We start from the raw sequence: 25082 nt of genomic DNA on the forward strand, positions 1-25082 counted from the left end.
TGGGCCAAATTGGCCAATATGGGTATTAACAGAAGGTTATAACTTCTGATGATTAAGCTTCATGAGAACAATACCCTCCAGATAAGACTCGCACAGGACGGCAGACTCTCTAGAGAAATTCCAGTCCAAAGAGGAGTTAGACAAGGATGCCTGTTAGCCCCATTTTTATTTAACATCTATGTTAACTCCCTGGTCACATGTTGCCGTGAAATCGAAACCCATCCCCCTGTGCTCTCTAACGGCAGAAAAGTACCAGTTTTAATGTATGCGGATGACACTGTTCTTCTCTCTCAAACCAAAGTGGGTCTGAAACGTGCCTTAGGAAAGTTTAGTGACCAATGTAACACTGAGCTGTTAACAATTAACTTTGCCAAAACCAAAATTATACATTTTAACCGCTCCTTCAGGAAAGATAATTGGAGCGTAAAGGGAAACGCCATTGAACAGATTAAGATCTTCCAATACTTAGGCATTTCTTTCTCTTATAATGCCAAATTGTCAACACACCTGACCACATCAGCTATATCAGCAACAACGCAACAACAACCTCCTACTTGCCATATGTTCAGGTTTTCCCAGCCATTTTGCCTATTCAGCAAAAATCCGCCTGGACGCCATTTGGCAGCCCAATTTCCAGATGTGTCAGGGAAAACTTGGACGTATGGCAGCGCTACAATAGACCGATCACAATTTTGCAGCCTACACAACTCATGGGACATTGTGAGGATAAAGTGGAGGGAACGAAGTATGCCACTTGTAGTTCCTTGGATATAAATATAGTAAATGTAATAACTAAATGTGGATGCATGGATGGATGTTTAGATGCCTATCTGAGATGGAAAAATGAGCAAAGTGCCCCTCGGTTGCCAGCAATTTCCCAAGCAGTGAGAAAGTCCTCTCTTGGTTCCAGCTAACTCTAAAGCCAGGGTGAGAAACCTTCTTCATCCTCAGGGCCTCATCCTGTTCTGTGTAACCTTCTAGGAGTAGTTGGTGGGTCCTGAGGCAAAAGTAGAGGGAGCGACTAAGGCGTGCTTAAATAGCTGTTTGTGTTTAGATAGATGTTGGTCAGCCTTTTGAAATACTTCAGCACCTCTTCCCTTTTTCAGACATAGACGCTTGCATCAATTGTCCAGAGGACCAATATCCCAACAAGGACCAAACTCAATGTGTTCCCAGGATTGTGAGCTTCCTCTCTTACAAAGAAAATTTGGGGATCATCTTAGTGGTGTTTGCTATTTCTCTCTCTCTCATCACAACTTTAGTACTTGGCATTTTCCTGAAGCACAAGGATACTCCCATAGTCAAAGCCAACAACCAGACCCTCACCTACATCCTTCTCATCTCCCTCCTCCTTTGCTTCCTGTGCTCCTTGCTTTTCATTGGACAGCCTGGAAGGGTGATCTGTCTTCTCCGACAAATGGCTTTTGGCCTTGTTTTCTCTTTGGCCATTTCTACTGTGTTGGCAAAGACGGTCACTGTGGTTGTGGCATTTATGGCCACCAAACCAGGATCCAGCATAAGGAAATGGGTGGGGAAAGGACTGACCAATTCGATTGTCTTCTTCTGCTGCTTCATCCAAGCTGCCATTTGTGCTCTTTGGTTAAGTACTTCTCCACCGTTTCCAGATAAGGACACGCATTCAGTGATTGGGGAAATCATACTTGAATGTAACGAGGGTTCAGCTTCCATGTTTTACTCCGTCTTAGGCTACATGGGCTCTCTGGCCACCGCCAGCTTCATAGTAGCTTTCTTTTCCAGGAAACTCCCTGACAGTTTCAATGAGGCCAAATTTATCACTTTCAGCATGTTGGTGTTTTGCAGTGTTTGGTTGTCCTTTGTGCCAACCTACTTGAGCACCAAAGGGAAATACATGGTGGCTGTGGAGATCTTCTCCATCTTGGCCTCCAGTGCTGGATTACTGGGTTGCATCTTTTCCCCCAAATGCTACATTATTCTGCTAAGGCCTGAACTGAACAGCAGGGAACAAATGATAAGGAAGAAAAACTAAATTAAAATACAGATTAATCTCTTCACATATTCCATTGGATATGACGGTAAATGTTCCCTGTATTTTGCATTTTCCATTGATCTGGTTAGTGGAGAATGCATATGGGAGAAATTATAGCAAACAGTTGTAAAAGGTGGGTGGCTGTACTTAATTATAAAGATGCAACAAGACTTCAGTAAAAGTTCATGTACCACATTCTTTGGAATGGTCAAGTAGTACTCTAGCTTTGGGGTGTGGGCGACAAAAATGTTTTCGGGCTCTATTGTTTAATGTGAATGCAAACAATATTAGTATCACCTCATACTGTACATTTGTAGACCAGTATAACTGAGGGATAGACCAGTTTCACTCTTGCTGTATCGTGAAGAAGTAGTTCTTATATCTGCCTCACAGGTGACTTGTGTGGTATAAGAGATTTTATATCTTGTCATTCATTCAGATGTTTAATGTTGGTAAAAAACAGAGTATGATTTCTAGAAAACATCAGTGACAACCTATGAATGGAATCAAATTGCCCAAATAAAGTTTGTTAAGGGAAGCGCTCTTCAGGGGAAGTTTTTAAGATTTGATGTCATATTGTGTGTTAATTTGTTGAAAGTCGCCCACTTTTGAAACTGTTTTCACAGGTCTTTGGACCATAATAAAGAATGTATGCATGCACTAAGCATCTTTGTTGGGAGTATCTAAGAAAGTGTTGTGTCTTGAAAAAGTAAACCAAAAGTCCCCTTTGAATTAACTGGTCGTTTATTTGACTCTTTCCTTTTGTTTAACATGGTTGTTGTAATTGTATCTGCTACTAAGTTCAAAAATCATTCTGAAGTTCAGAACTCAATTTAGGACATCTTGGGCAACAAGGGCTTGCTGTTTTTAGTGTGGCTTTCCTAGCCTGGAAGTTATCCTGCAGTTTCAATGAAGTCAAAAGAAGAAGATGAAGATGAAGATGAAGATGAAGATGAAGATGAAGATGAAGATGATGATGAAGAAGAAGAAGAAGAAGAAGAAGAAGAAGAAGAAGAAGAAGAAGAATTTATACCCCGCCCATCTGGCTGGGTTCCCCCAGCCACTCTGAGAGGCTTTCAACAAAATATGAAAAATACAATAAAACATCAGACATTAAAAACTTCTCTAAACGGGGCTGCCTTCAGATGTCTTCTAAAGGTCAGATAGTGTATATTTCCTTGACATCTGATGCGAGGGCGTTCCACAGGGTGGGAATGACAACACAGGTTTTTGCTTTTGGAAATGGCTATCCTTTGCTCCAACCCTCTTGAGCACCAAAGGATAAAGTTGCTCTTTGTAAAGCATATAGGATAAATCTACACTCCACTTGCCTGTCACTTGAGACCCACAATTCCCAGAGCTACCAACAAAGACAGATGGTTTGCTAAGCCAATTTGGAAATCATAGCTCTGGCATGAGAATAGGGATCTCCTAACAATTCTGTTATGATTTGTGGGTGAACATAATTTTGCTTCTTGGCAGAGGTAACCAGGACTGGGATATATGCCACTAGCTATTTTATTATCCCTCACAATTATAGGCATTATGTGTGTGTGACTCTGTGTGATGCAACTTCAAAAGCCAAAAATCACACTAGAAAAAATTACAACACCTATCATTATTTAAATTACTGGTTTTCATTCTCTTATACAACAGATACCTAGAGCCTGTTAATGCCATGAATTATCAGCAAATTATAAAATATATAAAATCTTCAGGATGTTAAGAACACTGTTTAGGCTCAGACATCACAGGCATTCTTTTGTGTGAATTTTTCTCCTTCATAGAGTTTATTCTGCCACCATTTTTATCTCAGTAATGAGTATCCCTCATTCCAATTTTTCTACCAGCCCGTTTAATATCTTATGCCAATGATTTTCATTTTGAAAACTCTTAACACGCACACGGACTCTCCTGTGCCCTTGTGTGTCTTATGTGCTTTTGGATGAATTGTTAGCAATTTCCGAAGGTTATACCTTTTTTTCTCCTTTGCAGACAAAGTCAAAATTAATACCTGCGACTGAACAGCTTTGAGTGGAGTTGTTAAGAATAAATAAATATAGTTCTCCTTCACCCTTTGTGATAAATTGAGGTGAACAAGAAAATGTGATGGTCAGAGATGCTTACAGTTAACATGTAAATCAGTGCAGTGTCTCCAATCAATAAAACTGATAGCCAGAAATAGTGCTGTACTTTGAAACATGGAAATCTGTGTGGGAAAAGGAAGTTTTGCCAACGGGATCACCCTTCTGCTGATGTTGCTTCTCATACTGCTGTGTCATTTTGTATGCAAGACACATTCCATTAATTGCAGCATATATGATCCCCTCCCGGTTTCTCATGAATATTACCAGCCAGGAGACCTTGTCATCGGTGAGATTGTTTCTCAAGTTGTCTTCCTGTCTGATGAACTCGGTTTCACAAAACCACCTACGGAGACCTTGATTGATGAACCTGTGTAAGTCCGTATTCTATCTCCCTCTGTCATTCTAAAATAAGTACAGACCATAATTAGTAAGGACACATCACTAAGAAATGCGATTCTTTACTTCCTTTTTTGGAGTAAGTAAACAAGTGCTTTGGATTCATAATACTCATGTTGCCTTCTCCATTACAATGCGGGCACAAATGACTACTAACTTTTCCTACACCAGAGCCCATTAAAATCCATGAGTCCAGTGCAATTTAGGACTTCTGCAGAATGACTTCTTACCCGTAAAAGATTTTCAGTAGGAATGTACTGAGTAAAATAACAATAAATTCCATTTGCTCACTTGGGTTCATTCTTCAAAGGTCTGGCAGATTTTTGCATGATACCTTATCAGGGCTGGCCCAGGTTGTTTTGCCACCTGAGGCAAAAGAGAAAATGCCACCCCTGCCATCCCCTCTTCCTCTGCAGCCCCTGCCTCATTGTGGAGGTGGCAGGGTAGTCAAAGGAAGCTGCAGCAGGTGGGCCTGGATGAGGCTGGCTGTGTTGCCTGGTGTGACTGCCTCGTCACACCTCATGGATGGGCCAGTCCCGTCTCTTATGCATAGTTTTCTACTTATCCTCATTTAATTTCATTTTGTTCTTGAAGCCAAAAGGAGCAATTCCATTAACTGCAGGCAACAGTTTATTTAGCAACTGGAATGATCCAAAAATGTTCCTTTCATGTATCACATTTATTGTAGTTCAGTCTTTTGTCTTAAATAGTTTTAAGCTACACCTTCAGCTGGGAAGCTTCCAGGTAACTAAGGATGAAATATACAAATATATATATATTTATTGCTGCTGTTTATGTTGCTTCAGTAAAACAGGCTGTACCTTTTTTCAGCTCAGTGCCAAAGAACTACCAGCACGTTCTGGCCTTAGCATTTGCTGTCAAAGAAATCAACGAGAATCCCAACATCTTATCCAATATCTCTCTGGGGTTTCGTATCCTCAATAGCTACTACACTGCAAGGATGACCTACAAGGCCACCCTCAGCCTGCTTTCTGTGCAACAGACCTTTGTCCCCAACTTTATGTGTCACACCCAGAACAATCTGATAGCTCTCATTGGGGGATGTACCTCTGAAGTCTCTGCCAATGTGGCCATCATTTCAGCAATTCACAAGACTCCACAGGTAACCTGTGTGCATGGAGGCATGGAGGTTTCACAGCTGTGACACACAATCTAGATTTCAAGGAAGCTTTGAAAATTTCCCCTGATCTATTTCATCAGCCGATAGTTTAAATGTAGACTAAGTGATAGACTATCTAGTGGATCCACACCTCTTTAGAAAACAGTACTCATGGCTTAACATCAAAGTGGAAGGAGGTTTAAACTGGAGCCCTCTCTCCCCACCCAAAGTGGATTCTGGATCAGAATTGATATTTTGAATCCTGTTATGAATGACTCAGATGTAAGGTTGGAAGCAATTCATATCTATCTGGAGCTAATAAAAAAGCGAAAGGGTTGTTAGCATTTCAAATGATAGGAATGAAATTCAAAACAATGTTCATGAAATGGTATGTTGGGCTCTAACCACTAACATGAGGTTGAACACAGAAAAAGGCAAAGTACTGAATTTAGATTAAACACATGCACACAAATATCTATAGGAAGCAGTGTACAGGATAGTAGTCGTACTTGTGAAAGAGGTCTCAGAATGATAGATCTATTTTTTATTTCTTTATTTCATGTTTTTTATAGTCAGTTAATCCTCCCACTAGGGGTACCGCGGGTGGCGCTGTGGGTTAAACCACGGTGCCTAGGACTTGCAGATCAGAAGGTTGGCGGTTCGAATCCCTGCGTGAACTCCCGTTGCTCGGTCCCTGCTCCTGCCAACCTAGCAGTTGGAAAGCACATCAAAGTGCAAGTAGATACTGTAAATAGGTACCGCTCTGGCGGGAAGGTAAACAGCATTTCCGTGTGCTGCTCTGGTCCGCCAGAAGCGGCTTAGTCATGCTGGCCACCGGACAAGCACCGGCTCTCGGCCTCTTGAGCGAGATGAACACACAACCCCAGAGTTGGTCACGACTGGACCTGATGGTCAGGGGTCCCTTTACCTTTTTAATCCTTCCACTGGAAGTCTAGTGCAGCTAAGAATATTAAAGTCTAATAACAATCATGAAAAATAATATTACAAAACATAAAAACAGTAGCAAAGAAAAAAGAGCAAGTTTTCAGACGGCTCAGACAAAGCAAAACAAAGTTTCAAAGTTATGTAATATGTGTTTGTGTAATTAACTATCTTTAGCTTGAAAAAGTGGGTACTAAGGAGGAAATTTTTAGTTCTCTTTATATACCTCAATGACAGTCCCATAGAAGGGGGAGAAGGCTTCTTCTGTGATGCCCCAGAGGGGAACAACAGATTTTTGTGCAATGTTCAGAAGAAGCGTCTTACAAATAATAGCAGTTCATAAATGAAACTGATTACCCGAATATTCCCCTGCACTAGAAGTCTTCAAGGAAGACTAGATGGTCACTTCTTTCTGGAGTTCCTATATTAGGGGGGGGGCACACTGGTAAGTACCAAGCAGTCAGCTTGATGTCGATACCAGGAAAGGTCCTAGAACAGATTATTAAGAAGTTGACCTGTGAGCACTTAGAATGGATCCTCTAATGGAAACTCATCCTGGAAGAGGTAACTGTTAGGTGGATTTGTAGCTGGCAAACCCATTAATGGTTCCTTGTCATCCTGGAAGAGTGACAAGTGGGGCACTGCAAGGTTCTGTCCTGGGCCTGTTGTTGTTCAATGTCTTCGTAAATGACTTGGAGGAAAGAATCGAGGGGAAGCTCATGAAATAGGCAGATGACACCAAGCTGGGAGGGGTAGCTAATGCCGCAGAAGACAGAATCAGAATTCAAAATGACCTCAATAGATTGGAGAACTGGGCTCACGCTAACAAAATGAATTTCAATAGGGTTAAATGTAAGGTCCTGCAATATAGGCAGGAAGAACCAACTGCATAAATATAAGATGGGAGACACCTGGCTTACTAGTAGCACATGTGAGAAGGATGTTAGTGGACCACCAGCTTAACATGAGTGAACAGTGTGATGCAGCAGCCAAAAAAAAAAAAAAAAAAAAAAAAAACCCTTATGAGGAATGGCTGAAGGAACTGGATATGCTTAGGCTTGATAAATGGGGACTGAGGGAAGCTATCTTCAAATATATTCAAAAGCTGCCACATGGAAGATTCAACAAACGTGTTTTTTGCTCCCCCAGAGTGTAGGACCTGCACTCTATAATTCTATGATTCTAAGCAGGATGTTGAACACAACAGCCAACTGGATTTTCTGCAACCTTACAATAAAAATCATCTTGCAATGCTTCTGAAAGATGGCCCACAGCTCCCCTGCAACTCTGGGGTTCAAAGGTATAACATCTTATTCACTGATTTTATTTCAGCTCACTTACGGATCATTTCTGCCGGTCCGAGGCACCAAAAGGCTCTTCCCATTTTTGTACCAGATGGTCCCCAGTGAATCCCACCAGCACAAAGGAGTTGTGCAGTTACTCCAGCATTTCAAATGGACATGGATTGGGCTCTTGGCTGTAGATGATGACAAAGGGGACAGGTTTTTACAGACCATTGTACCATTGCTTTCCCAGAATTATGTTTGTTATGACTTCATAATAAGAATACCAAAATTGGATTTTGTGGCTGAACTGCTAGATCTGGGGCTTAAAAGTCTGAATAGCGTTAGCATTGCCTTTAGGAGAAAAGCCAATGTAGTATTTATTTATGGAGAATCTCCTTCCTTTATGATGTTGAGAATTATGCTAGTGACAGCACCATACTTTTCATTGCCAATTCAAGGCAAAGTCTGGCTTGTTACATCCCACTGGGATTTTGCATCACAATCTCTTCACAAACAGTTCGATATACAAACTTTTCATGGCTCCCTAACCTTCACTGTTCACTCAAACCAGCTGGTAGGATTTCACAAGTTTCTTCAGATGATAAGACCTTCCTGGGCCCAAAGAGATGGTTTTATCCAGAACTTCTGGGAACAATCCTTCAGCTGTTCATTAAAAATGTCTAAAGGACAGAAAGAAGAGAAGGAGGAAAGCTGTACTGGGGAGGAGAAACTGGAAAACATTCCTGGAATTTTATTTGAAATGAAAATGACAGGCCACAGCTACAGTGTCTACAATGCAGTCTATGCTGTGTCACATGCTTTGAATGCCATGTACAAATCCCACTCTAAACCCAGAAGGCAGGGAGAAAAGGGACTGGCATTTCAGAATATACAGTCATGGCAGGTAATTACAGCTCAAAGCTTTTATAGGTTACGTTTTTCCTCCAATACGCTCCCATTTTGCAGAATACAATTCCATAAGAAATAAATAAATGTGTGTGGGCTGCTTTTCTGTTCTGTTTTGGACCAAAGGAACCAAAACAACATCAAGGAATATTAAGTCACCATGATTTTTATGAGAGAGAGACAGAGAGAGTGTGTGTCTATGAGAGGCATTTGTGACCCTCTCTTAAATAATTGCAATACCTAGTTCCATTTGCCTATATTTTCTTCCAGTATAGGTGCATCCATTTCTAAAGGACATTGCAATCAATAATAGCGCTGGAGACACTGTGCGCTTTGATGAAAATGGTGAGCAGGTTACTGACTTTGATGTCACAAACTGGTTGATGTTCGCCAATGGATCACTGGTTCGAGTCAAGGTCGGAAGACTGGAACCACAGGCTCCTCTGGGCAAAGAATTAACCATTTATGATGACCGAATTGTTTGGCATCCAAGCTTTAATCAGGTGTGACACAACTATCCATACTTGAGTATATATCAGGGGGAAAGCCTCATGTTTTGTTCAGTTTATTGTTTGACATGCTTCTCAGCTTCTGAATGATGCTGGTTAGCATTAGTTTGTTATTGTTCTAATTGTAGCTCATTCCCTACCCTGTAAAAAAAAATTGTTTGGGATCCAAACTTTAATCAGGTATGTTTGCTCACCCTTCTGGTTGTGTTGTGGGATGGCAGAGGCTCCACTGGGGGCCCCGGAGGGGGAATCCTGATTTCAGTGCCCCTTCCTGAGAGGTGGCGGGGGAGTAAGCCCATGTCCCCTGTCAGGAATGGGATCCTGGCCTGCATCCTGGTTTGGCGAATGGGGATGCAGGCTTGGACATGGGCTGGGCCAGGGGGCAGGAAGGCTTCCCACAGGTCTGCTCCCTGGCCATTTAAGCAACCCTCTCTTGGGGCGCTACCTGTTTCCCCCTAGTTGGGTTCCCCACCCATCTTTGGTTCAAGCTGATAGTCAATGACTTTGCTGTGGCTACAGTGGTTGCCATTTTAAGGGACCGTGTAGGAATTTGTCCACCAGGCAGATTGGCTCCAACCCGGTGGCTTTGCCTACCTCATAGCAATCGTCACAACTGCTTGGGCATTGGGCCAACCCTTTGTCTTGGATGGAGGGGTGGTTGTAATCGCCACCTGCCCTTCCAAATGCTGGAGTATTCCATTAAAGGGATCTGGGGAGAGTGGTCATGTCCATGTGCCCAGGTGGGGGCAGGGCAGAAGACACTCCCCCAGAGAGTAATTCCTGCGGGGATCACCCTATTTGATGTACCATATTTTTCGCTCTATACGACGCACCTTTCCCCTCCTAAAAAGTAAGGGGGAATGTGTGTGCGTCTTATGGAGCAAATGCAGGTTCCATGGCTTCAGCGAAAGCAACGCAAAGCCTCTGGAGCGCACTGACCCCTCTTGCTCTCCTGGCTTCGCTTCGCTAGAGAAGGAAAGCTGCACAGTGCCCCTTCAGCTAAGCGGGAGGAGAAATGGAAGGGGCTCTGTTTCTCCTGCAGCTTTGCTGAAGTGGCGCTGCACAGAGAGGGAGAGAATTCCCCCCCCCCTGTTCTCTCCCTCTAAAACTAGGTGTGTCTTATGGTTGGGTGTGTCTTATAAAGCGAAAAATACGGTAAGTCTTAGGCCCACACGTCTGGATTGACCTACACATCACTTCCAGTGGATGGGCCAGAAGTATTTTGATTGCCCCATGCCCAAGCCAAACCTCTTCCATGTGTATTCAATAAAGTTGTGGCTTCTTTGGATCCTAACCAGTCTTAGTGGACTTTTATTTATCTGGGGTTGGGGTCTGGGGAGCACAATGCCTTGACCGCAACACATGCCAGGAGTTGACACTGACAACAACACTAAACGTTCAGCTCCCAAGAGGTGGAAGGTGATGCGAAAAGGGGTCATTAGATTATTCGTTATCCTCCTTTTCACAAGATACTGAAGAAGGAATAGTTCATATTCCCAATCTCCCTTTTTCGTTTCTGTGCAGGTGCTGCCTGTTTCTTTGTGTAATGACTACTGCTATCCTGGCTACAGCAAGAAAAAGAAGGAGGGAGAGAAGTTTTGCTGCTATGATTGTGTTCTGTGTCCAGAAGGGACAGTATCTCTCAAGAAAGGTTGGAGGCATAATGTACAGAGATATTAATAATTTTTGATAATGTAGCACATTAATTATTCATTTGAAGAATATAGTTCACAATGTATTTTTATATATATATATATATTTATTAAAGTTTTTAAATACAAATGCAAAAATAATGAACAATATAACATATATCATAACGTAGTTTCATAGCTTCTTTGGACTCCCTCACGTCTCCCGCTCCCACTTACATCATTGTAAATTTTGCCAGCAATTTATCATCTTGTTTACATTCTTGTGTCCCATTCATTTGAATATAATCTAATAATTCTCCAAAAGGTTTATATTTTCCTCAATTTCACTTATCATCCTAATTCCACCTAATTTGATGGTGCTCAATTATTTATGATCTAGCATCCTCCTTAACATTCAACCAAATTACAGTATTTTTGTAAATAAATCTTAAATTTCTTCCAATCTTCTTCAGCTCTCTCCTCTCCCAGGTCTCGGATTCTGCCGGTCATCTCAGCCAGTTCCATATAGTCTATCAGTTGCATCTGCCATTCTTCCAGTGTGGGTAGATCTTGGGTTTTCCAATGCTTAGCGATGAGTATCCTTGCTGCCGTTGTTGCATACAGGAAAAAAGTTCTGTCCTTCTTTATCACCCTCTGGCCGACAATACCCAGGAGGAAGGCCTCTGGTTTCTTGGGGAAAGTATACTTAAATACCTTTTTCAACTCATTATATATCATTTCCCAGAAGGCCTTCACTCTAGGGCACGTCCACCAGAGGTGAAAGAATGTTCCTTCATTTCCTTTACATTTCCAGCATTTGTTATCAGACAAATGGTATATTTTGGCAAGTTTAACTGGGGTCATGTACCATCTATATATCATTTTCATTACATTTTCCTTCAAAGCATTACATGCAGTGAAGTTCAGCCCAGTGGTCCACAACCTTTCCCAGTCCTAATATAGTTCACCATGTAGGGCACTGTACACAGAACATGTGCAGAGGAGGGCAACCAAGATGATCAAGGGTCTGGAAACCAAGCCTTATGAGGAATGGTTGAAGGAGCCTGGGAAAGGGGAGACTAAGAGGAGATATGAAAGCCATCTTCAAATATCTCAAGGGCCGTCACATGGAAGATGGAGCAAACTTGTTTTCTCCTGTTCTGGAGGGTAGGACTCAAACCAATGGATTCAAGTTACAAAATATATATTTCTGACTAAACATTAGGAAGAACTTTGTGACAGTAAGAGCTGTTCAACAGCAGAATGGCCTCCCTTGGGAAGTTGTGGACTCTTCTTCCTTGGAGGTTTTTAAGCAGAGGTTGGATGGATGCTTCAGCTGAGATGTTTGCATTGCAGGAGGTTGAACGAGATGACCCTTTGGGTCCCTTCCAACTTACAATTCCATAATTCTATGATTCTTTAACCTTTTTCTCTTAAAAATGTGACAATTAAGACCACCTGTGCTTCTAGTGACAAAGCTGAATCAAGGAGCTCTCCCAGATGATGTACGATCCCTTCAGAGGGAGCCCAACCCCATCCAGAACAGGGAACTGATCTGTCTCCCAGACATGGGAACCACTCACTCACAAGGCCTCAGGCTTGCCAGGGTTTAAACTCAATTCAAGCTCCACCAACTGTGTGCAATACTAGGTTGATTGATCCAGAGACTGGATGTCCACTCCTGATTAAAGTGTTAACAGGAAAGAAGAGTTGTGTGTCAACAGATGACATTTTGTTTCTTATCCGCAATATATTTTCCAATGTTTGTTAAATAACTTTGAGGGCAAAATAATGCCCATAACAGCAATCCCAATCTTGCGGTTAAGAACCACAAAAAGCAGTGCCCATAGCACCCAATCCACTGAGGGGGTTCAGGAGGAAACCTTGGCAGATCCTATCAAAGGCTACAGCAAGATCAAGGAAAGGAGGCCAAGAGAGAACACAATTATGAGGAAGACATATATATATATATATATAATTTTTATTGAAGTTTCCACAAATTTTTATCAGAACAAACAAAACATAAAAACATAACAATAAAAACATACAACACATATAATTTCGACTCTTAATTTCTTGTGACTTACTTTCCCGACTTCCTCATACCTCCCCTTTCTGCATTCTCATGTCTAATTAATTGTTCAACAAATCCCTCCCTTACTTTCAACTTAGTTTTAATAACACTCATTTTCTTTTAACTTGACCATTACCGCTATTAACCCCTGATTTTCTCATCCAGCATCAACCTAACATTCGCTAATTTTTGCATATTTCTTTAGGTAGTCTTTAATTTTTTTCCAGTCCTCTTCCGCCGTTTCTCTTCCCTGGTCTCGGATTCTGCTCGTCATCTCTGCCAAACCCATATAGTCCATCACCTTCATCTGCCATTCTTCCACGGTGGGTAGATCTTGTGTCTTCCAGTACTTTGCGATGAGTATTCTTGCTGCTGTTGTAGCATACATAAAAAATGTTCTATCCTTCTTTAACACCAATTGGCCGACTATGCCCAGGAGAAAGGCCTCTGGTTTCTTAGGGAAGGTGTACTTAAGTACCTTTTTCAGTTCATTATAGATCATTTCCCAAAAAACCTTAATCCTTGGGCACGTCCACCAAAGATGAAAGAATGTTCCTTCAGTTTCTTTACATTTCCAACATTTATTATCGGGCAAATGATAGATTTTTGCAAGTTTGACTGGGGTCATGTACCACCTGTAAATCATTTTCATAATATTTTCTCTCAAGGCATTACATGCCGTGAATTTCATCCCGGTGGTCCATAACTTTTCCCAGTCAACAAACATAATGTCATGACCAATATCCTGTGCCCACTTAATCATTGCAGATTTAACCGTTTCATCTTGTGTATTCCATTTCAACAGCCAGTTATACATCCTTGACAAATTCTTAGTACTGGGCTCTAACAGTTCAGTTTCTAATTTTGATTTTTCCACCTGGAAGCCGATTTCCTGTCTATTTTAAAAACTTCCATTATCTGGTAGTAATGAAGCCAATCTCTCACTTTCCCTTTTAGCTTCTCAAAACTTTGCAATTTCAATCTGTCCCCCTCTTGCTCCAAAATTTCCCAGTATCTCGGCCAATTGACCTCCATATTAAGTTTTTTGACGGCTTTTGCCTCCATTGGCGAGAGCCACCTTGGAGTTTTACTTTCCAACAAGTCTTTATATCTAATCCAGACATTATATAATGCTTTCCTGACAATGTGGTTTTTGAAACCCTTGTGAGCTTTAACCTTGTCATACCACAAATATGCATGCCACCCAAAAAAAGTTGTTAAAACCTTCTAAGTCCAAGATATCAGTATTCTCTCTTTTTAAAATTTTTTAATTAAATTTTTCTCATAAAAACTCCAATCATACAAATTTCCGCATCACATATTTTAACTTATTGGACCTCCCTCAACTTCTCTGACAATCATTCGTAGTTAAATTTCTATCTTCACATTCCTTAATTTTAGTATTGCCTTTAAATACAATATTTCTAGAAGTAGCCAATCTTTCAACCAGCAGAAAGCTGCTGATTCATAGTACAATTTAAGGTCTGGCAGGGCAAATCCGCCCCTTTCTTTTGCATCAGTTAATATCTTAAATTTTATTCTAGGCTTCTTGCCCTGCCAGACAAATTTAGAAATATCTTTCTGCCACTTCTTGAAACAGTCCATCTTATCCAGTATTTGTAATGTTTGGAACAAAAACAGCATTCTAGGCAATACATTCATTTTTATAACTGCAATTCGACCCAACAAGGAAAGCTTCAAATTTGACCAAATTTCTAAATCTTTTTTTATTTCCGTCCAAGTTTTCTCATAATTATCTTTAAATAAGTTCAGATTTTTAGATGTCATATTTATCCCCAAATATTTCACTTTCTTAACCACAGTTAACCCTGTCTCATTCTGAAACCTTTCTTTTTCCAATGTTGTTAAATTTTTCTCCAAAACCTTCGTTTTAAACTTATTCAATTTAAATCCTGCTACTTGACCAAACTCTTGAATTAATTCTAAAACTCTTTTAGTATTAGCTTCAGGCTCTTGTAGTGTAAGTACTAGATCATCTGCAAATGCTCTCAATTTGTATTGTTTCGCTCCGACCTGTATTCCTTTAACCAACTGGTCCTTTCTAATCATGTTCAGCAAGACCTCCAGGACCGATATAAAAAGTAATGGAGAGATTGGGCATCCCTGACGTGTCCCTTTTTCTATAATAAATTCTTCTGTGACCACATTATTTACAATTAGTTTTGCTTTTTGTTCAGAATATATCGCACCTATACCATTTTCAAACCCTTGGCCAACCCCCATCCCCCGGAGATTCTTCATCATGAAACTCCAAGAAATATTGTTGAAGGCTTTCTCAGCGTCCACAAATATCAGAACTGCTTTAGTGTTAATGTTCACTTCCAACTTTTCCAAAATATCAACTATGTTCCTTACATTGTCTGATAAATGTCTTCTCGGGAGAAAGCCTGCTTGGTCCCTATGAATCTCCTCCATCAAAACTACTTTCAACCTTTTTGCTAAAATGTCAGCAAAAATTTTGTAATCCACATTTAGTAAGGAAATAGGGCGGTAGTTTTTAAGTTGAGTCTTTTCTATCTCAGTCTTTGGTATAAGTGTGATGAAAGCTTCTTTCCACGTATCTGGTGCCCTCTTTCCCTCCAAAATTTTCTCTCCTTGAACTTGAATTTCAATTGCCAAGTATCTTCCTTGTTCATCTTTAAAAATTAATTTCGGTTGCAATTTTTCCTTTGCATATATCACCACTCCTCTTTTTTTAACTTTATCTGATGAAATAAATTCTTGTCCCAATCTTTTATTGATAAGTAGTTTCCTATATGACCTCGTCACATGAGTCTCTTGTAAACAAATCAAGTCCAATTGCTCTTTTTTTAATATATGAAAAACACTTTTTCTCTTCCGGGGGATGTTTAAACCGTTACAATTCCAACTTAGAAGTTGCAGAGCCATGATCAGTCTATTTGTCTTCTCCTCCTACTGCTCCGAGTAGTTCTTCTTCTTCTGTCGGTGGTTTCAATATATGTGGTAAATTGTCTTTGTCCAAGGTTCCTCCTCCTGGATAATCTTGTCCCGATTCCGCCCCTTTGCAGAGATCCTCTTCGTGTTGATGTAAGAACTTGTCTTTGTTTTAAGTAACTTTGTACCTTTAACGCATTAACAGTCAGCAGCCGGCTTCCCTTCTCTGGCAGTCCGTTCCAGGGTCGGGACACAGCGGTACGAATTTAGTTCCTTCTATAAAAGCAGGCGATTTAAAGCATTTTAAAGCACAATTTCTTCCCCCCACTCCTGCCTGCAGGGGGAAGGTCCCAGTCTTTTGAACGATGAGTTGCTTATTCAGAAAAGACTTCAAAGTTAGAGCTTAGCAGTTCTTTGCTTTGATCTTACTGCAGAGCAGAAAGGCAGACTTCCTTTTTAGACCTTTTCCATATCGGTGTCCAAATTCTTTAACTTTAGTTCCCAATTATTCCTTAAATCTTTGTCCTACTCACGCATGGTAGTTTCTTTTATTCCGAATCACAGGAAGAAGTCAGCGCTCTCCGTCAATGGCAACGCGGCTTCACTCCGCAGGTTGGGTGCAAGCGACTCTCAGCTCCACGCCACTCACCCGCTGCCGTTCCGAAGCCTTTAAAAAGGCTTTTTCACAGCTTTGGGGGGGGCGCAAAAGGTCCCACCGAGTCTCCAGTTCACAGCCTTCGTGCCTGTGATTTTTTGGAGTCCCCGCTTCGCCGTAGCTGCGGGACCCGAACCCGCGGAGCAGATTTCCCTCAAGAGCTCAGAGGGAAATCCGCCATTGAGCGATGGCGCTAACCGGAAGTCTCCGAAGAAGACAGTATAAATGAAAAACATTTGCTGGCCAACTCATTGTAAGTACAGTGGTACCTCTAGTTATGGACTTAATTCATTCCGGAGGTCCATTCTTAACCTGAAACTGTTCTTAACTAGAGGTGTACTTTCACTAATGGGACCTCTTGCTGCTGCTGCACCACCAGTGCACAATTTCCGTTCTCATCCTGGGGCAAAGTTCTCAACTCGAGGTAACTCTTCCAGGTTAGCGGAGTTTCTAATCTGAAGTATTTGTAACCTGAGACGTTTGTAACACGAGGTATCACTGTATTCAATATCAAATGAGATTTATAGACCACTGTCACCACTGCATTTATTAAAGTTTAATTTAGTTTGGGGAAGGTAGTGATCTGATGATGATGGGGCCTCAGAGTGAGGGGAGGGTAATAAACAAACAAGCAAGCAAGGAAATATTAATGGGGAAACTGAAGTGACGTTTATTTTGGTGAAGGATCTGGGTAGGAAATAAGGGGTGGAGTATTGAAAGTACTCATTAACTGGATGGGTGTATCTTAACCAGCTTTTCATTTCCCCCCTCAGATATGGATGCTTGTATCAAATGTCCCGAAGACCAGTATCCCAGCAATGACCACAGTCAATGCATTCCCAAAGTTCTAAGCTTCCTCTCTTACACAGAAAATTTAGGGATTATCCTGGCTACTTTGGCCATTTCTTTCTCTTTCATCACCATTCTAGTGCTGGGAAGTTTTATGAAATGCAGGGACACACCCATAGTCAAGGCCAATAACCGGACCCTGACTTACATCCTCCTCGTTTCCCTTCTTCTTTGCTTCCTCTCCGCTTTGCTCTTCATTGGACAGCCAGGAGAAGGGATCTGCCTTCTACGCCAAATGGTCTTTGGCATTGTCTTCTCTGTGGCTCTTTCTTGTGTCTTGGCAAAGACCGTAACGGTGGTTCTGGCATTCAAGGCAACCAAACCAGGATCTGGGATGAGGAAATGGGTGGGGAAAAGACTGGCAAATTCAATTGTCCTCATCTGCACCTTCATTCAAGCTGGCATTTGTATCCTGTGGTTAAGTACTTCTCCTCCATTCCCAGATTCAGACATGCACTCATTGAATGGGGAAATCATCTTGGAATGTAATGAGGGTTCAGCGACCATGTTTTATTGTGTCTTGGGCTACATGGGCTCCCTAGCCGTAATCAGCTTCATTGTGGCTTTTCCGGCCAGGAAATTACCTGATAGTTTCAATGAGGCCAAATTTATTACTTTCAGCATGTTGGTGTTTTGCAGTGTTTGGTTGTCCTTTGTGCCAACCTACTTGAGCACCAAAGGAAAATACATGGTGGCCGTGGAGATCTTCTCCATCTTGGCCTCCAGTGCTGGATTACTGGGTTGCATCTTTTCTCCTAAATGCTACATAATTTTATTCAGGCCTGATCTGAACAGTAGAGAGCAAATAATGGCCAGAAAAAGTGAGAGGATGTAAGTTCATCTGTTTATTATGCTCACTTAAAAATTCACTGGAAAGTCCACATCATGAGATTTTTAGTATTAGTGCTTTAATAGAGAGAGATCATTGCTCAAATGTAGCCTTCTTGTGAGTACAGTTTTACTGGACAAACATTATCACAGGTCAATGCCCTGTTTTGATTTGGCTTACATATATTAACATTACCCCTTTGCCAACCAGGAAAATAAAACTTGACTTTGGCTATCAATAAACTGAGGATTATGAAAACATAGTAGTGCTGGTATCTATTTTGATCAGTGAAACTGGGATTTGTAGTTCATATTCAAGAACTGTTGTCAGGATCTTGGTCTCCATGTTGTGTTGTCTTCTCTACTTGGGCATGAGACTATTTAACAGGGAGCAGCAAAAAAGGAAAATGAAAAGAGGATAACCACAATAAAATAATAGTTGCAAAATTCAGAAAAGATATCCTAAAAGTTTTGTATTGAATGATGCCACTTCAGAGCCCAAAAACACGCTTGGGAAATTATAGTCATTCCTATCATTGTCAAAATTACTGTTTTCCGTCTTGTGACACAATTGACATCCAGAGCCTGTAAGAAAAATTAAAAATAAGCATATTGAAAAACCTATATAATTCCTGTGTTATTTATTCAGAACTGGATCTAGGGATATGTAAGGTATTTTCATTCTTCTGCATAACCAGTTTTCCACTGATTTTTAACAAATAAAGTATGCTGTGAGTATCCTGGTTCCTGCTTGCCCTGTTTATTTTCTGCTTCCCAGATTCTTACTGTGGAAAACTGAACCTCATTGATCAGCATAGAATAGCACACATGCCCTGTAATTTGCATACCCGTCTTTTGGGGAAACAGGCTGAGAATTCACAAGTTTGCATTTGGATTCCTTTGCTCACCACAAGAAAATTACTGACGCCTGCCCTGCAGAAACACTTATTAAGTTGTTTAGAAATAAATTTTAAAAATTTGCTCATCCTTAGGGGATAAAGGGTGGAGATAAAGAAAATACGCTGTTTAGGGAAATTAACGATGGACAAAGAGGCGAAATGAAATAAAGTAGCAGGATACTGGCACCCAGATTCCCTAAATAGCCATGCTGCAAATCTGTATATCAGCAACACCATCTACCATTCAAGGAAGGTTGTAGAAAAACTGAAAAACACCCACATTGAATTCTGCAACTGGAATCATGGGAATACAGCTTTGGAAGGGGAGTTTCATCAACCGGATCTTGCTTGTGGTGATGTTGCTGCTCGTTCTACCGTGTCATACAGTATGCAATGCACATTCTATTAATTGCAGCATATATGACGATCCCCTCCCTATTCCTCATGAATTTTACCAGCCAGGAGGCATTGTCATTGGTGAGATTGTTTCTCAAGTCTTCTTCCTCTCTAATACGCTCTCTTTCATGGAACAGCCTGCCCGGATCACGATTGACGAACCTCTGTAAGGCATCAATATTTCTCACACAATTTGAAATACGTATGAATTATAATTATTCAGAACATATCCTTAAGAAATGATGTGTTTTACTGAGCTTTTGATGTAAAGTGATGCTTGGTTTGTTAATATGTGTGTGATACCTTCTCCAATATCTTGTTTGGCATAAACCGCTAGTGTGTTTCCTCCAGAAATCTTACAGAAATGAATGGATCGTGTGCATTTCTGTATCGCAGCTGGAGCAGGACCCTCTCATACCTCTCATATTTACTTCTGAGGTGGTTATCTGGCAAGGAGCATTTATCTTCTTTCTGTTTGTCATTTGTTCATACTACATTTTAAATTTATTTCCAAACTGCTAGAAGTCCTATTCCTTTGTAAATGAGTTGCAAAACGAGGAAACCTTAAAACCAGTGCTATTTTTCTAGAAAAAGAGGTGCCAGAACTCATCATAAGCGCCTTGTTCTCTTATAATGGCAATGGCGCCCACCTGAGAGGTGCCAGAACTGAGTTCCAGTGAGTTCTGGGTGAAAAAAGCCCTGCTTAAAACTATTTCATTTCTGCTCTCGCTATACTTTGTTGTCTTACATCCTTGATCTCAATCTCAGCCCGTCCCTTGCCATTTCAGACTTCAGGTATTTCTGACATTTGGTTTCATATTGTTATATTTTAGAGAAATGAACATGTTTCTTATTCCTGTTTTAACACATCTAATTTGCAATGCTTACTATCTCACATCATACAGGGAGAAACATAGGGCAATTGATGCAATACTTAACAGACTTTAGAGGGTCAAAGCAAACCTAACCCTCTTATGGAAGTATGATTAGATAGGCCAATGTTTACAAAAGAAACTTGTCCCTATTTCTTGTTCATACTTTTTTATTTAGAATCATAGAATTGTAAAGTTGGAGGGGACCACGAGGGTCATCTAGACCAGCCCCTGCCATGCAGGAGTCTCATGCTTGACCTACTAAGTTATCCAGCAGATATTCACAATTACAGTTTAAAAGTGTGCATACTAAATATGGTACTGCCCCCTTTTAAAGGTGATTTGTGAATTGACTCCAGTACAATACAATAGTATCTGGGGAAAGGATTTCATTGTACCTTCCACCTGTAATATTTTATTAAGCATTAAAAAGTCCTAAAACTGTATGAGCATTTAGATCATTAATTGATTGGAGAAATATTTATTTCATAGGTCTTATTTTTGTACTCTGGTATATAATCTTGCGCAGTTATAAACTACAGTTTAATCTTAGAAACCTGTAAAGATGTGATGATGAAGTGCACAAGTTGTTGTTGTTGTTGTTGTTGTTGTTGTTATGGCTGTGGTTTTATTAAACAGCTGCTACTTTTCTTGCAGATCAGTGCCAAAGAACTACCAGCACGTTCTGGCCTTAGCATTTGCTGTCAAAGAAATCAACGAGAATCCCAACATCTTACCCAATATCTCTCTGGGGTTTCGTATCCTCAATAGCTACTACACTGCAAGGATGACCTACAAGGCCACCCTCAGCCTGCTCTCCACAGAACATAGGTTTGTCCCCAACTTCAAATGTGACAGCCAAAACAATCTGATAGCTTTCATTGGGGGGTGTATCTCTGAAGTCTCTGCCAACGTGGCCACCATTTCAGCAATTCACAAGACTCCACAGGTAAGTCGTGTGCCTGAGGGCATGGAGGTTTCACAGGTATGGTACACCATCTTGGTTTCAGGAAACTCTCTGACAGTGTTCGCCATGATTTTTAGTTACTGAATGAGAGAAATATGGGCTAGATGATTATACAATCTGATGGATAGAGAACTTGTAGGACAACAGAACACATGGATAGCTTCCCGTCAGAGTTTGGGGATATTGCAAGTGGGATGCTTCAGGACTTTGTTTTGAAGGTCTTGTTTCTCAAAATATTTATTGATCACTAACACAAAAGGGTGGAGAGAATCCTTATCAATTTGGAGGTGACAAAAGCCTGTGGGGGGTGGAAAACACTTAAGAAGACAGGAAAAGAACTCATAATCATCATCATCATCATCATCATCATCAACCTTTATTGTCAGTACACCACCTGTGTGCAGTGAAATTAAACAAGCCCCACCTCCTCCCCACATACTCTCAGTCCTGCTCTCACACTGTGTGCTTGTCAGAAGTCAATTGCACCACTATTTTTTCCGCATTCAGTAACCCAACAGCCCACAGATAAAAACTGTTCTTTAACTTGTTGGTGCGGCTGACTGTACTTCTGTACCTCCTGCCCAAAGGTAGGAGATTAAAGAGGTGCTGGCCGGGGTGTGAGTCATCCCCAAAATTTCCCTCACTCTCCCGAGGCAGCGTTCTCCTGCAATGTCATCTAGCAGGCTCAGGGGACAGCCCATGATACCATGTGCTAATTTCACCACCCTCTGTAGGGACTTTCTGTCCGTGGCTGTCAAACCAGTGTACCATACTGTAATACAGTATGAAAGGACACTTTCTATTGGGGACGAGTAGAAGGAGATTATCAATTTTTGTTTGACATTGTTCTTTCACAAGACCCTGGGGAAATGGACTCTCTGTTGGGCCTTCATGGTGCCAAACAGAACCTACTTACTCTCACGATATATTTTAAGTAACTCCAATTCTCTCAGCAAGAGATAAGCCACACCAGGGAAACCGTCACTGAGTCCCAAAGCCTTCAAGCTGGTCAAGAACCCTACAGGAATCTCCCAGTTGCATCTGTCTGCAATGTCCCCAAACGCACAACTCAGATATTACTTCTACAGGTTCTGGAAACAGGGAGTAGAAGTGATTGATTAGTGTAGCTGCATCTCTGATGGCACAGTGTAGGGAGCTCAGACAAACAGCCCAGTGGGGCATTTTTGTGGCAGCAGCCTTCCTGAACTCCTGCCTGAGACAAGTGGCTCAATGTGGCTGACGACCAAAGATAGTCAGGTTCTCATGCAGGATCACCCCATCTGAATTTTGACAGGACATCGAATGAAATGACCTACAGGACTATTTTCTAATAAGTAAATCTGTGATGTAAATGCTTGTAACCCATTGAAAAATGCTTATTAATTTTATTTCAGCTGACTTATGGATCATTTCTGCCACTAAAAGGTGTCAAAAAGTTCTTCCCTTTTTTGTATCAGATGGTCCCAAATGAAGCCCACCAATACACAGGGATTGTGCGATTACTTCAGCATTTTAAGTGGACATGGATTGGGCTTTGGGCTGTGGAAGATGACAGAGGGGACAGGTTTTTAAAGACAATGGTCCCAATCCTTTCCCCTAATGGCATCTGTTATGCCTACATAGTAAGAATACCAAAATTGAATTATGTGGATGAGATGATAGACTTTGCTTTACAGCATTTAGGAACCTATGCAATGGTATTTGGGGATAACCCAACAGTGTTCATTGTTTATGGAGAACCTCCATCCTTCCAGGTTCTGAGAATGTTGATATTTGTATCACCCTTATTCTCTTTTCCAACTTTGGGCAAAGTGTGGATTATTACATCCCACTGGGATTTTGCATCACACTCTATGGAGAAGAATTGGGAGGTACAAGCATTTCACGGTTCCATATCCATCACAGTCCACTCAAATCAGCCATCAGGATTCCAAACATTCATTCAGAAACTGAGCCCTTTCTGGGCAAAACAAGATGGCTTTATCCAGGAGTTCTGGAAACAGGCATTCGGCTGTTTATTAAAAATGTCTGAAGCGTCAGAGGAGGGAAATGAAAATGAAATCATCTGCACTGGGGAGGAGAAGCTGGAGAGCCTTCCTGGAATTCTGTTTGAAATGGACATGACTGGCCACAGCTACAATGTCTACAATGCTGTCTATGCTGTGGCGCATGCTTTGAACGCCATCTACAAATCCATCTCCAAACATAGGGGATTGGAAGAAAGGGTCAGACTGATATTTCACAGTGTGCAATCATGGCAGGTAATTAGAAAGCAATACTTTAAAATTAGAGAGTTCTAGAATTGTAGAGATGGAAGGGGTCCCCAGGGTCATCTTGCAGGGTGTTGGACTAGATAACCCTCGGGGTCCCTTCCAACGCTACAAACATATGATTCTATGATTGATTGATTGATTGACTGATTGATTGATATTCACAAGTAGCCACCTACATAAACCAGATGACAACTATAAGGACAACTTTGGGAAGTTCACTAAAGTAATCTTAGCACTATGTTGTCTTGTTATTCATTTCTCTTTCAATCAAGGTTCATGATTATCTGAGGAGCATCATATTCAATAATAGTGCTGCTGAGAATGTGCACTTTGATGAAAATGGAGAATTGGTTGCAGGTTTTGATATTACAAACTGGCTGATGTTCCCCAATGGTTCAGTGGTTAGAGTAAAGGTTGGAAGATTAGAACCTCAGGCTCTTCCAGGCAAAGAGTTTACCATTCATGATGACCAGATTGTGTGGCATCCACGTTTTAATCAGGTGAGATGTGCCAGAAAGAAAAGTTTTGGCCACTTTAACTTTCTGTTTGCTTTTTAGCTGCTAGATTATTCCGGATAGCAATATTTTATATCTATCTATCTATCTATCTATCTATCTATCTGTCTGTCTGTCTGTCTGTCTGTATGTATAATTGTTTAATTTACACTGAAATGGAGAATGCCTGTGTGTATTGCAGAAAGAGTTTAACTGGAAGATTGCACTGAAGCTAAAGAAAAGCAAGAAGAGCTCTCTGAGCTCCTCGATGGCTTGATAATTAAATGTGATTGTTTTCTGGCAGCTCTGATGAGATATTTAACTTTAGATCACATGGGAGGGAGTTGAATTGCAAATTTGCCATCTTGGAAGGGTGGTGGCTTGAGTCTTTGTTCCCACGCTCTGTGTGAGTAAAGGTGTGTAAAACAGTCTCCTGGAGGGAGAGCAAACACCTGCAGCCAAAATGGAGGCTGTAAGAAGAGAGAGATCTTTGCTTATACAGTGGTACCTCATGTTATGGACGGGATCCGTTCTGGAGGCCTGTCCGTAACGGGAAATGCCCACAACTCAAAGCGCTGCATCTGCACAGGCGCATGACACGATTTAGTGCTTATGTGCATGCGCGAGCAGCGAAACCCAGAAGTAACCCATTCTGGTACTTCCAGGTTGCTGCGGGACGTAACGTGAAAAGACACAACATGAAGCGGACACAACACAAGGTATTAGTGTAGGTCTGTTTTGAATTATCTTTTATTTCTTTGAAGATTCTGAGTCTGTGGGGATAAGGACCGGATATGGAATTATTTGAATGTATATTTCCCGTCGCTTCAAGCTGCACAATATAATATCTGCAATACACCTTGCAACGGTTCTTTTAGGAATTGGGCCAACTGGTTCATCTTCCCAACTTAATTCTCTTTGTAGAGCTGAATGAATGAAGAGCACTAATCCAAGTCCCTTTATATTATTCTGTG

At 41.1% G+C, this 25082-nt stretch overlaps 3 protein-coding genes across 3 annotated transcripts in view; 1 reads left to right on the forward strand and 2 right to left on the reverse strand.

Moving 5' to 3' along the window:
- Positions 1-25082, reverse strand: part of METTL25B (methyltransferase like 25B) — a 492409-nt gene that overhangs the window by 316084 nt on the left and 151243 nt on the right. The gene's annotated exons all lie outside the window — the stretch shown is intronic.
- The window catches only part of LOC309329710 (vomeronasal type-2 receptor 26-like), a gene marked incomplete at its 5' end in the record, with an annotated part of 190674 nt that overhangs the window by 129476 nt on the left and 36116 nt on the right, over positions 1-25082 (reverse strand). The gene's annotated exons all lie outside the window — the stretch shown is intronic.
- Positions 1-25082, forward strand: part of LOC309329717 (vomeronasal type-2 receptor 26-like) — a gene marked incomplete at both ends in the record, with an annotated part of 35206 nt that overhangs the window by 8714 nt on the left and 1410 nt on the right. The window contains 2 exons of the mRNA XM_081840730.1: positions 22736-23602; positions 23887-24114. Of these exons, the coding sequence (XP_081696856.1) occupies positions 22736-23602; positions 23887-24114 (1095 nt within the window). The remainder of the gene's footprint in view (positions 1-22735; positions 23603-23886; positions 24115-25082) is intronic.

The sequence above is a fragment of the Podarcis erhardii genome (genome assembly GCF_964252035.2).
Source record: "Podarcis erhardii genome assembly, chromosome: 15".
Classification (NCBI taxonomy): Eukaryota; Metazoa; Chordata; class Lepidosauria; order Squamata; family Lacertidae; genus Podarcis; species Podarcis erhardii.